The sequence below is a fragment of the Rattus norvegicus genome, chromosome 17 (assembly GCF_021556685.1).
Source record: "Rattus norvegicus strain SHRSP/BbbUtx chromosome 17, alternate assembly SHRSP_T2T, whole genome shotgun sequence".
Lineage (NCBI taxonomy): Eukaryota > Metazoa > Chordata > Mammalia > Rodentia > Muridae > Rattus > Rattus norvegicus.
The window spans coordinates 4,877,154-4,891,248 of record NC_141550.1 but is presented as its reverse complement, the minus strand read 5'-3'; the positions used below and the strand labels follow the sequence as shown (position 1 = coordinate 4,891,248).

General features: G+C 46.7%; 1 protein-coding gene across 31 annotated transcripts in view; it reads right to left on the bottom strand.

Annotated features, from left to right (window-relative positions):
• The window catches only part of Tut7 (terminal uridylyl transferase 7), a 53,881-nt gene that overhangs the window by 26,569 nt on the left and 13,217 nt on the right, over positions 1–14,095 (bottom strand). For all 31 annotated transcript variants that reach the window (XR_015640949.1, XR_015640942.1, XR_015640944.1 and 28 more), the window contains 5 exon segments: positions 13,260–13,386; positions 12,062–12,181; positions 6,032–6,184; positions 2,859–3,039; positions 448–1,547 (listed from right to left, as the gene is read on the bottom strand). Coding sequence is in view for 18 of the 31 variants with exons in the window: in XM_087591383.1 (XP_087447509.1) it covers positions 448–1,547; positions 2,859–3,039; positions 6,032–6,184; positions 12,062–12,181; positions 13,260–13,386 (1,681 nt within the window). In the remaining 13 variants the exon portion in view is untranslated.

The window sequence follows — 14,095 nt, the reverse complement described above, 5'->3', positions numbered from 1 at the left end:
TAATTTAAAGCCACTCTGAAGGCCTGAGCTGGGATAGGCTACGATGATGATGGGAAAGCGAACAGAACTGTCTGTGGCCTATGCACATGCCCACTAGTGTCAGGAGGGGCAGGGGTCACATCGTACAAAACAGAAATGTGTCAAGCCACACCAAATGGGGAACTACTGGTCTAATTCACAGAAACTGAGATCATTAGTACGACACAGCCTCACAGGGCCGACAAGTAGCTCAGCTGGTAGATGGCACTCGGTGCCGCCTAGAGACCTTGGTTCAATTCCTGGGACCCACACAGTGAAAGGAGAGAATTGACTTCCTCAGTTGGCCTCAAACTTCCATATCCATACAATGGCGCAATGTCTATGTTCATGGGTGATAAAAAGAAAACTAGAGACAATATCTACTGGAGTTACTAGAGTCCCAGATCTCAGCCTATCAGCAACTATTACCTTGCCTTTGGTGAAGGTCAGTTTCCTAAATTCATAGAAGAACTCAGACTGGTCCCCAGGTGAATTTTCCTCAAAAAAACTTTCTTCTTTAAGAGTTATTCTATTTAGGTCTATGAGCAGAGCCCCACCCATGTGTTCTCCACTTTCTTCCAGGTCTTCACCCTTAGCAGGCTCAGCCAAATCATCGTCTTCAGAGAGGGCGTCCTCACCTGACCCAGTATACCTGCTGTCCACCTGATTTTCACTAGCAACCCCCTCCTCATCTTCTGTAAGATTAGTTCTGAGCCTGGGCTCCTCCTCTTCCTCTTCTTCCTCCTCTTCTTCTTCTTCCTCCTCCTCCTCCTCATCAAAGTGCATGGTCGCTGATGTGCAGCTCTGGACTGAAGGGGAAAAGCAATTCAGAGCTTCTCCTCGTTCATCGGCACCTTCTGTGCTTCTTTCATTGACATCAGCCTTGTCATCCAAAGAGGCAAAGCTGCTACACTTTTCAGCCCCAGGATTCCGAAGCCCTACTAATTCCAAAGTGTTGTCTGCCTGGAGACCACAGAGGCTGCCACAGTTCTGAAGTTCTGGGTGCTTGCTGCTGCTTAAACCTTGGTCATCAGTGCTCAAAAGATGCTTGGTCTTCCTTCTGCTGTTCTCGCTGTCACTTCCTGCTTCCTGTTGCTCTGCTGTGGCATCCTTAAACCCCTCATAACTGGCCTCTGCCTGGACACAGCCAGAGCTTTCCTGGTGGACTGGAATGTGGACACCTCTGATCGTCTCCTTTGATGGGCTTCCCAGCTCCTCGGTGTTTTTTTTAAAAGTAAGTGGCTGTGCCCTGCAGGAACCTGAGGTTTGAACGCCAGGATCTGGAGCCACAAGTGCATTTTCCAGTTTATCAATATTTGTCACTTGGAGCTCTGGGCCACAATTTTTCGCTTCTTTATAAGGATCTGAAGCACAGATGATTGGGCTAGGAGGCTTTGTGAGGTTGGGTTTTGTAACTTTGTGTGGAAGAGCGAAATATTTATATGTCGTCCTCAGACAATGAAGTATGTACTCAAACACAGGTTGGTTATTCAAGGTCCTTGCCACGTTTCTTTTAACAGAATAGGGGTCTGTAATAAAAATAGAGAGAGAGAGAAAAGAAAGCCACCACTTCATACACTTCTGTTTCATCATGCTTAAAACTAGATTTCCAAAGATAAATCAGGTAACAGCAACAGTGAGTGAACCATGCATCTTACATGCTCTAAACACTACCAGAGCACCCGGGTGGGAATGAGGGCAGCAGGAAAGAGCTAAAAGCAATGCCTGTGAGTCTCACGGGAACTGAGGCCCCTTCCCTAGCTGCTCGGTGACTGGAGGTAGGAAAGATGCTGTCAGTGTGGCTCTGGAGCCGCGGGGACCTTCGGAGTTTCCGACTGACTGACAGACAGGCTTTGTGGCCGAGTGCTCTGCAGCTCACTCAGCCAGCCCTGCAGCGTGTCAAGCTTACCTCCGCTCTTCCGCCCTGGGAGGCCCCATCACTGAAGTGGCTGGCCTGAGTTTCAGGGGCGAGAGGGAGGCACCAGGAGGAGACACCACTTCTCTCAATCTTTTCTCCTCCCCTAGAACTCCAGCAGGTTAGGCAATTGGCCAGAAGAGCTGAGCCAGAGCAACTGCAGGGGAGGGTTTAAAAATGTGAGATTCCCCATGACTGCACACAGAATTTATGCAAAAAAGAAAAAAAAAATCTTATGCAACATAAAACTTGAAAAAAAAATCAAGCAAAACAGATTTCCATGTAGGAGTTTTGCTGTTGTTCTTAAGTTAAAGGAGGAGAGCTAAGATTTCTAGAAGGTTCCAACCTCCTGACTTTGCAAAACTGAGAGGAGCTTGTCCATTCAATGACACCAACAGGGCCACCAGTACCTGACAGCTGACTGCAAAGTGACAGTCACTTTCACTCCAAGGTGTTTTCTGTGAGGAAACTGCTGCTTTCTGCTTTGAAAATAGCTCTGTTCCCTCTACTGGAGTCAACCAACCTTAAGAACAGCATTGTTCATAAGAAAAAGTATTTCATTCATCTCTGCAAAACTAAAGCTCAGCAGGGACTTCCTGAGGTGACAGAAACTCAAAACACAAGAGTGAGGGCAGTAGGAAGAGGGAGGATGAACCCACAGGTCACAGGGAGGCTGGGAGAGCATCTACGTTTTGAAGCAACTTACAAGGCAGGGACTCGGGTGCCTGTAGCCAGTCACTTGATAACTAAGACCCTGTACCTTGGGGTGAGTAAGCCTGCTGTCCCTCACCCCAGTGCACCGCATGCAAGAGGCCAGTGTCTATTTTACCTCCAGCCAGGCCTACCTCTGCTAGGAACTGTAAGAGAACATGATAGAAATGGGCTGTTAGACCAGCACCACGGGAACGTAACCAAACGTTATTACCTTCAATCGCGATGCGCTTTTTGGGCCAGTCCTTTGATTCCCGTGATATCAATTCTTTGACACGAATACTGATCACTAAGTCAGCCAGATTAAACTCTAAAGCATAGAACCGCAGCAATTCCACCCAGAGTTGCCCGACTGGCACTGAAGGCTGATGTTTTATATTAAATGTCAATGGCACCTATGAATGACAAGGAACAAAGAGGTTAACTCATACACTAGCCCAGCCCGAGAAGTTAGACATCAGTTAAACCTACATAAAAAGCAGGAATACTTGGAAAACCATGAGCTTGACAATCCATCTAGATAATCTAATTGTAGGTTCTGTTTAGTCAGGGGTGAACAGCACTGCACTGCACCCTGGGATTCGAGCATGTTAACACTCGGCCATTATCCCAGGAATCTCACCACAGGAGAGGGCAGAACTGCTGTCCTGTAGCCAGACAGCACAGGGAACTGTGACGTCTCAGCAGGTGGAGAGGCCCCTGCAAAGGCTGCTGCTGTGCTCGGAAAAGCCCAATGCATTGCTACTGCTGGAGGCCCCTCATAGGTGCGGCTCTCCAGGGACCGGTACTGCTGAGGCAGGGAGGAGAAAGAAACTCACCGTCACTGCCCCAACACACTACATCTGCCAAGAGGCACTGAATTCTAAAGTCAAATACTTGATATCAGAAATTGACACTAGTTTGTCAATCATAGACTTTTGACAAGTTCCAATAACATGCGTGACATAATGAAAACACACAGGACAGTGGGAAAGGGGAAGGTCCCAGTGTGACTCGGCCAGCTCACAGGGCTGCTATTCTCTGCAACCTAGGTTCTCCACTCTACATCAGGAGCACAGGAGGCTGATGGCCAAGAGAACCCCTGTGTGACAAGCTCAGTTTAAGACCCACACTCTGCCAGGTACTAGCTGGGGTGAGCTTGGTCACGGTCTACAATATGTCTAAGACTTGGATTCCTCACCTGGAAAATGGGGATAACAGTACCCACCTCATTGGGCTGTTGGGAGGACTGAGTGAGATAGTGTCTGTAAAGTGCTTAGCACAGTGCCTGGCAGACTGTTCAAAAACTGTCGCTATCATTATCTGCAGAGTAGGGCTGATACACCTATAACACAGGACAGTGATGAGGATTAAATCAGAGCAAGGGAAAGCAGCTAGCAGATGTGGTCACTCTCGGCCCTTTCTCAGGTGCTGCCTTTTGAAGAAATGCAAACATCACTGAAGCGCAGTGTGACACCTGTGAGCCGGACTGAGAGTCGGGAACTCCTGTACTCGTAGGTGCTGGGGCTCAGCAGAAGAGGCAGCAAAGCTTAACCAAGCACCACCCACGCCAAGTGCGTCAGAGGCTGCTTGGCCTCCCAAGTGACACTTCAGAAGTAGAGGATTCAGTGGACACAGAGCAGTGACTTCCGTTCATCTTAATTCTCTACTCACAATGAAGAAAACATTTTTCCATCCAAAGTTTACACATTTATCTACAATCACACGCCTAACACCACACTTCAAAAGACTTCACTCATCAGTACATGTATCTCAGGCCTGTGGACTCTGACAGTCACGAGAGCTGCCTGCTGGGACTACAGGCTGTGCTGAGACTCCTTAGTGGAATGGACGGACATGTTCTAGGTCCCACACACCGTAGCTGAGGATGTGGAAAGCCTGAGAATCTTGTTGAGTTTCACCTCTTTATCCACAGCCATTTGTAGTCTACTGAGGGACTTTTAAGTCTCTCATTGAGATGTCTTCAAAGCATCATAGCAAGGAACTCCAGAACCTTCAAATACCACTGCTTTATCCATTCTTCTCAAAGTAGAGAACTTTCTTTTCTGGGTAAAGTAACAACAGCAGCTCGTTTTGACAGAGCGCTCACCATGCGCCTGGCACGGAGTTAAGACGCTCTCGGAATCAACGATGCTTCAAGAGGGCACCAAGATTATCTGTGAGGAGGAAGCTGGGCCTAGGCAGGGTAAGGGACCTGCCCAAGGACACAGAGCTACAACATCAGTCTGAGCTGGGACACAAATTCCCTCACTGTCTCAAGAGCCTGGGCTGCTGCCCTCAACCAAAACCCACACAGAAAACAGAATGGTGCTATCAGGGGTCATCAGGGTCAGGGCAACTCCCTGTCTTCCCCAGTTCCAGGAGACTGGAGTCCACAGTTCACCACTGTCTCATCTGAGGCATGCATAAGCCAAGAACTAAGGAAGGGACACGACTTGTTAGTGTGCAGTGGGCTTAGAACCACGAATCTCAGTCTCAGGAGAATCTGTGGCAGCCACTGTCCATGTAAGGACTCTGCTCAGTGTCTTTAAGAGGCCTCTACGTATAGCAGATACCAGGCAAGTAAATGGTGATGCCAAGTTTTCAACCTTTTTCATTACCTGTTTATTCAAGAGGCTAAATAGAGAAGGAAATGGAAGTCATGAGCTAGAACGTCAGTCTGTGAGCTCCTTAGGAGATACACTGGGGCAAACATGTATGAGCCAGCCCCACACTCAGTCAGCTCACTCCAGAGAAGCCTGGATGCTCTGCTGACCATTCTAGTAGTCACATCAGTCACGCTATGGGGTCAGGCTAGGTACGTGGATGAAGAATACATGGTTTCCATATAAAACGAAATTCTATTTGCCCATAGAAAAGAAATTATGGTGCTTGCATAAAAATGTACAGAAGTAGAGATTACCACATTAAAATAAGTCTCACAAGCACGAACATCCCATATTTTGTCTTATATGCAGAATGGAAGGGCAGAGTAAGGCATGGCAGTTAAAAAGGGTCCATTAAGGAAAGAGATAAGGATAGGGGACCTGTGGATCAAGGAAGGGGAACAGAGGAATAAACAAGGCCAAAGCCTAGCACAGTCTCAGGGTATGTAATGATGCCCTTGTACAATTAGATTACACTACATCTCAGAAACAGCTGGTGCCTACAACCCCAGGATTCCAGACTGAGGCTGCACAACTACCATGAGCTCCAGACCATTGTGGGCCACATAATAAGCCCCAGGGTCAGCCTGGGAAACTGAGGAAGGGAGACTCTCCCTCTCTCCAAACCCAGACCAGTGCAACAGAAGGGCAGGAAGAGAACAACAGGAAGACAGACCAATGCATAAACCCACAGCTGGCGCCCAAAGGGAACGTCACCGTCTGACCAGAGGAACGCACAGACCTGCCCCTTCTTTGCTGCCGTCTCTCTGAGTGCTTCCTCTTTTGGCGAGCTGGTGTCCCCTGTGCTGTTGTCAGTGTACTCCCAGACCACAGAATCTTTCTCCACGTCTTTAAGGCTGAAATTCCCTAATTTATTTAATGAGAATTCTTCAATCTAGAAAAAAATAATTAGACATATCTTACTGTGAAGCACAAACAATTGTGTGACAACCAGAGTTGGCAGGAGCTTGGCGGTGGTGGCATAGGCCTTTAATCCCATTACTTGGGAAGCAGAGGCAGGCAGATTTCTTTGAATTCGAGGCCAGCCTGGTCTACAGAGTGAGTTCCAGGACAGCTGGGGCTACAAAGAAGCTCAGTCTCAAAGAACCAGAAAGAGAAGCAATGTTGGTGGGGACAGGAACAACACAGGCCATCTGTATCTCACTGAGGTAAAAGGGGACGACAGACAACGGGCAAAAGCTAGACGTGTGTGGGGGCCTGATGACCTCAGTCCAATCCCAAAGTACAATGAAGGAGCTGTTCTCTGACTTCCGCATGTGTGTGGTAACATGTGTACATGGCAGACATAATAATGAATAAAACTATGATAATAAGAATACAGACAGCTCGCCAACCACCTTTAAGATTTGATAATTGAAGTCTGTTTTCAGAGTAAAAGGTAGGGTTCTGATTTGCAAGAGGCATGATGACTCTACAAAGTATGTGTCCTGGGGTCGAGCTTAGCTATAGCGTACTCTCTTCACAAAGCTGAAAACAAACATACAAAACCAAAGCAAACCACCATGGTGGGGAAGCAAAGGTAGCTTTCTCTTCTGTCCTGCCTTGGCCTAAAGAAGACAAGTCCATGAACATGCCTAGAGGCCGATCTCCCAGGCAACTCTAGATTCTGTCAAGGTGACAGCATATCCATCACACAGAATCCAACAAGTTAATGAACACACTAAGTTGTGGGATGGGTTTCTGAACATACACCTCTGGGCAGTGGTCATGAGTCAAGGGCTTAGTCAACAGCATTCCTACTGAAGTGTAGGAACTCACGGCTCTCCTCAGTCCTCCCCCGCCTTCCTAAGCCCTGTTCTTCAGTGCAGCACATCACAGGCCATAAGCTGTTCTCCTCTTCTAGCCCAGCACCCAGAATGGCTCCAGAGGGCAGTGTTCCCTGCACTATGAGGCAGGGTGTGACACTGTCTCTGTTAGATGCATGCATTCAGTGTTCTTGAAGTCAGTGCTGTATTTCTGGTCTTCGTGACTTTTCTTCTTCTTGTGGGACCAGGAAAGGGCTCTACCACACTGACCAGTTCTCAGTCTCTAACAATGGCTTTCAAACAGCAAAAAGTTTTAGAACTTAAGAAGTTTAATTTATTAATTTTTAGACTTGATATAGATTACAGTTTTAGTTTTCTACTGCCATGATGGGGATTAACTCCGAGTCCCAAATAAAACTTCCTTCTACAAAGTGCCTTTGTCATGGTGTGTCCTGACCAGTTTTATGTCAACTTGACACAAGCTGCAATCACTTTGGGAAGAGGGAACCTCAGTGAGGGAATGTTCCCTACCCACATGTTGGCCTGCAGAGCACTTTCTTTACTGACGAGGGATCAGGTCACTGCAGCTCACTGCAGGCAGTGCTATCCTCAGGGAGATGGTCCTGGTGCTCTAAGAAAGCAGGCTGAGAAAGCCACAGAGAGAAGCCAGTGAGAAGCACCCCTCCACAGCCCATGCTCTGGTTCCTGCCTCCAGGATCCTGCCCTAACTTCCGGCCTGAGTCCCCATAGTGATGGCCTTATAAGCTATAAGGTAAAATAAACCCTTTCCTCTTCAGCTTACTTTTGGTCATGGGATTTTATAGAAATAGAAGCCCAAACTAGGATATAACATCTTATCAAAGCAATAGAAAAGCAGCTAATACAGAAGTCATGGTATCACAGCAGAAAACAGATTGGCTGCTTGGGGAGGGGACCAGGCATGACAGCCATTCTTTGGGGTCATTAATTTCATTGAAAGTGGCCTACAAAAATTTCTGTCAGCATGTTAATTTTTAAAGGTGTAATAGAGACATTCATTAAAGGACATTCATACGAGGCTATGCTGGTATTGGCGGTGGCTGGGAAGTTGTTTATGACAAAGAGACCTGAGCGGGTGCTGCGGCAGCTGCCAGCAGTGAAGATGGTGCCAGCCTGCATGCCAGTTACAAATAACTGTTCTTCAAGAACCTTTAAACACGGGCGTTTTTATGTCAGGAAAAGAAAGTGTGAGAAGTTAGCTGTAAATGTTTTCCACAAATGTCTACTGTTAGGCTAAAGAAGTTCCTGTCTGCCCTTAGTCTTGAAGCCTTATTATTTCAAATTTAACTTCTTTAGTAAAAATAAGGCTGTTGGCTGGGCTTGGTGGCTCCCAACACTCAGGAGACAGAAGCAGGAGGATCTCTGTGAATTTGAGGTCCATCTGTGAACACCCACACTCATGTGTATAGAAACATACCCATACACACAATTAAAAACAAAATATAATTTTAAAAAATGTACATATTATCTAACTCTTCTTTCTTTTGTAGTGAAGCTATTTCATGACCCGTGGGCCTCATGAAACAGGCTGCTGTCTAAGGCAAGGACCAGACAGCAAATAAGCAAGAGTAGTGTTGACATTCCTTCCGGGAAAGGGAGGAGGTCAGGACCACTTGCCCGAATCTAGCTACCATCCCTCCAAGTCCCTGGCTGTATTGTGTGTGCTGATATGAATGGTGAAGGCTGACAGCAACCTGAGCCACCTAACAAATTCAACTCAAGAATTCTTTCTGTGATGCCAGGGCCCTCTCTATGAGGAGGGGTTATCTGTCAGCCGTGCCTCCCGAGTGAGTGCTGGGATCATAGGCTTGCTTTACCCTGCCAGTCATATTCTTTTTCTTTTGCCGCCGCCGCCTCCTCCTCCTTTTTTTTTTTTTTTTTTTTTTTTCCAAAAAGACAATCTCCTGTAGCCCAGCTGGCTTCAAATTTGCAAGTCTTGTAGCCAAGACTGGCCTGAATCCATCTTCCTGCCTCTGCCTTCTCAGTGCTGGGGTTGCAAGTGTACACCACTATGCCTGGCTTTAAGAGATGCCTGTTCTCTCATGTCCAATAACAACCTGTATCTTTACCTACTCAATCCATGGCTCACTACTCACGACACAGAACTGGCATTCTCGATGAACCAAGTCTTCTGGCACTGTGAGCTTGCCTCCGGCCTGCAGGTGCTCTGACGTCACCCATCCTGTCTGCCTCCTACGGCTGCTATTAACCCCTCCACTTGCCTAGGTCTCCTACGTATTCTGCACTTTGAACTTCAAACTTTTTGAACTTGTTTTAACACTGAAGTGAGTTAAACCTAAATGCTGTGTGACTTTAGTTGTAGCTCATACCCTCTGACAGCTTCTACGTCCCAGCATTTAGTTAAAGATGCTCTCTACTCTCTCTTCTTGGGCTCTTCCTAGCCCAGGCTACTTTCAATCTCAATCCTCTAAAAACCATTTGTTTGTTTGTTTGATGTGCATGGGAATCTTGCCTGCAATAGGTCTGTGTACTACAGCCTGGTACCCAGAGGCCAGAAGAGGATGTCAGATCTCTACCATGTGGACACAAGGAATCCAACCTGGGTCCTCTGGAAGAGCAGCCAATGCTTTGCCGTCTGACAGAGACCACTTCTGTGTGGCCTCTCTAACAGGAGTATCTAACAACCTGCTCACATTTACAGTAATCACTGATGTAGGTCAGCTCACTCTCACTTACTCTTAGTCCATTCTTCCTTCCTGTCTCCAGAGCAAAGCTATCACAGCTGAGCGCAGGTCTGACAGCTCTCACTCTGGGGCCACTCTGGGGTCACTCTGGGGTCACTCTGGGGTCACTCTGGGGTCACTGTTCCGGTTGGATGTTAAATGTTCCCCAAAGGCCCACGTGCTGAAGGCTTTGTTGGCAGTCTATGGTGCTTCTTGGGAGGAGGAAAGTGTAGGCTCATGAAAAGACGTTAGGTCACTGAGCGCACACCCTGAAAGGGGACCCTGGGACCTTAGGCATCTCTCTCCTGTGTGTGCTTGGGACGGTGTGGGAGGGTAACTCCATTCGTACATGTGGGAAGCCAGAGGACCACCTTGGGTGGTGTTCCTCAGGACGGGTCTACCCTGGTTTTGGAGATGTCATTTGGTCTGACACCCACTAAATGTGCCGAGGATGACTGGCCAGAGCACTGGAATTACTAATACACATCCGGATGCCTGTGCTGTGTTTTAGGCTGACTTGGGTCCTCATGTTTACTTTACCAACCCGAGTATCTCTACAGCATGACCCCTACACCTGTCTTTCTCTACTGTGGCTCCTCTGAGGAGAGCAGTCTCGAATGATAAATGTTCTACCGCAGTGATGCACACACAGGGTTACTAAAGGCCAATGTGGCAGAGCCAAGACAACAGAGTGAAACCAGCAATGTTCATCTCTCAGGAGAGCCACTGCAGCAGCCAGGCCCACTGACACCCAGGAAGCAGCTCTCGGCTCAGGCACCCTGACTTTTTTTATATTGAACAATATCTAAAAATTGCACTCTAAACACTATAAACATTGTTTTATATTGTGAACATTTTGGATCCTTTATGCTTTGACAAAACAAATACAGTTTTGTTTGCTTCATCAGGTAATTAATTTGGTCAGCAAGCAGCAGACTGTAACACCTTCTTCATGAAGTAACTGCTTAAAGCACTTTTTTTCTTTTTTGTTTTTGTTTTTAGGAAGGGGGTTTTGCTATAACCCAGGCTATCCTTAAATCTGCCATTCTCTTGCCTCGACCTCCAGAGTGTTAAGATTACAGGTGTGTTCCATCATATTGACATGGAGAAGGTCTTTATACCGCATTCCCACTGTCAGTGTGTGAACACGGGCCCATCAGGATGCAGGTGTGTGAACACGGGCCCATCAGGATGCAGGTGTGTGCTCAACACTCAGCCCTAGCCTTTGCCTCACCTTTGCATCTTCAAACTATTTTTCAAGGCAAGATCTCACTAGGTTCCTAAGGTAAATGGTGCTGAACTCATTCTAGCCCAGATTAGTTTTGCCCTTGTAGTCCTCCTGCCTCAGCCTCCTGTCTAGCTGATATAAGAGGCCTGTAACCCCAAGTTAGACAAAAGTGTTTTGTTGCTAAAGATGGCAGCCATAAAGGTAACCCAGAACATCACTGAAGGAGTGACTGTGAAGCTCTATATCTCACAAGGCAGGCGATGATCAGATTCTGTTCCCTTTGGTTTTACAGGCTACAGGGGAAGCCAGAGATGCAGACTGCTATGGTCCCAGAAACTGCAGCCTCAGACAAGAGGATATGCTGAAGTGTTTGAGGTAGCATGGCCAACAGTGTAACTCAGTCTCCAAATCAAATCAACAATGATAAAAATAAGACATGGAGATGCTAAATAAAATCAAGTATCAAGGGGGCTGGAGAGGTGGCTCAGTGGTTAAGAGCACCCGACTGCTCCTCCTGAGGTCCTGAGTTCAAATCCTAGCAACCACATGGTGGCTCACAACCATCTGTAATGAGATCTGATGCCCTCTTCTGGTGTGTCTGAAGGCAGCTACAGTGTACTCATATACAATAAATAAAACCTTAGAAAAAAATTATAAAAAAAAAAATCAAGTATCAAGTCAGAAAACCAAGGGCAATGAAAAATTCACATCCAACTCAGAGTTGTTTCAAAAAGAAATCCTAAGTTCAATTCCCAGCAACCACACGGTGGCTCCCAACCATCTGTAATGGAATCTGATGCCCTCTTCTGGTGTGTCTGAAGAGAGTGACGGTGTACTCACATACATAAAATAAATAAATAAAATCTTTAAAAATAGTATTATCCATGTACAGGGTAACATATTGTAATCAAACACTAATATTTCAGTAATGAAAGTATGGTAGAATAATTAGGTCTCATTGGTAGAATAATTAGGTACGTAGATACTAGGTACATAGATACTTGTATAAGGAATTTAATAAAGTAACTATCAGACACAACTAGAAAATGTCATACCCATGATCCTAGATAAACTGGCAAGAGAGGTTCTTTTCTTTGCTGAAGGAAGAAAACAGCCATCAGAGCAAACACATATGGCGGCAGGCCTCCTTCTTCAGGGCGATCGATGCTACAAAGCTACAAAACACCAAAAGCACACATTAATGGTATTAGTTTCAGGGTTGCTGGGTACTGAAACCATAGCCTCAATGTAGTAGCAAACTCTCTGCCCCTGAGCCACACCCTTAGCTTCTGTCGGGTTTTCGAGATTCACCAAGTTAAAACCAGGGAATCCTGTTCATCTCAGACTCAAGCACTGGAACCTTCTAACATAGCTGTACCTGAATCAGTCCGAGCTTTAGCTCTGAATCTCTGTGTTGAACTGGATGTTTTATTGTTGAGGTTATGTTCCTGAGACAGGGCATTGGTGTGCACTAGTTCAGGCTGTCCTAGCACTTGAGAGTGTCTTGCCTCAGCCTCCTCAGTGCTGGGGATGTGTGCTAACACCTAGCCAGCTGTCATCTCATCTCACTGGGACTGCTTCCTCCGACACTGACAAACAACAACTCATCTAGAACACCATGGGACTGTGAGGCAAAGACAGTAACTGCTGTCTCTCCGAAGTCTCTGCCTACGTTACTGAGAATGACATAAGGAGACATCTCAGGTATGACCACGCCCTAGGAAACCCTCCACAAAGACACTGAAATAAACTTCTGAGGTATGTTCCACAAGATTCAACCCAAACTTGATTTTTAATAAGCATTATAAGTCACTTTATCCTCTGAGGAATAATGTCACTCTGAAATAGAAACTTTGACCTTCACTTCTGTGTATATTAAAGTTTCTAGTCCAATATTCTGACATCCACTCTCTTGATGCCTATAAATACACATCTGGTGCAAGGCGTGGTGGCGCACATCTGTAACCTCAGCACCTAGGGCAAAGACGCAGATAACTGGAGCCTGGTCTACAGAATGAGTTCCAGACCAGCCAGTGCTGCCAGAGCAAACCCAACCAAACCAGACAAAACAAATCCAACAAAAATACAAGCAAGCAAACAAAAACAAAGGAGGAGGAGGGGGAGGAGGAGGAAAAAGGGAAGGAGGAGGGGAGGAAGAGAAAGAAGGGGAAGAGGAAGGAGGAGAGGAAGAGGAGGAGGAGGAGGAAGAGGAAGAGGAAGAGGAGACCCACTACCACCACCACCCAACCTTACCTTTGCCCAGTATCTAAACGCAATCACCAGAGGAAGCAGCCTTGGCTCCAGTTTTCCAAGAGCCGTTAGATGCTTTGTGGTCAGCCAGGCATTTTCGTTTCCTGCACTTACTTTACAAAGAAGGCCACTGTTGGGGAGGGGAGGATGGGATGGAAAGAGAAAAACCACGTTAGGTAGGGATCAGTGTTCACTTCTTTAAGTGGGAGTCAAAGCCAGCTCCTCTGCAAGAGCAGCCAGGGCTCTTCTCCAGCTCTGAACTGGAGTCAAAGAAGAAATAAAGGCAATCATTTTGAGTGGATTTGTGGGTCAGAACCAGGACTGTATGTTTTCAAGTAGTAAAAATATTTTAGGAAGAACACAGGAATAGAAATGATCAAAGGCCCACTCTGGTCATCCCAAGGGTATACTTAAAGTTTTCTCCCAAGTCAAAGGGGTTTGCTTAAGGAAGAGTCAGCAGAACCTACAAAGTGCTTGCCCGCTCGGTGGGGCCACCCTGAGCACTCTCTCAGGTGCCACAGATGCTACAGAGAACAACGGCAAAGAAGGTGCTTACGGGAAGCCACTGTTCCAGCAGGCTGATTCCCACCTAGGTGAAATGTGTGAGGACACCTCTAACACTTTATTTTCCTTTTCTTACAATGAACGTGTAGGACATGGCCAGGGAGAAGTCAAGTGGCAATCAGACAAGGAGCCTACAATTCTGTAAGTTAGACCTTGAGATGTAACAAAGTCCTTGAGTTCTGGCAATCTGAGAAGCTGGTGGTGCATCCCTGTGACCCCATCACAGCAGCAGGCACACTGCCACAAGATGACGGCCAGTCTGGGTTCCATGGAAA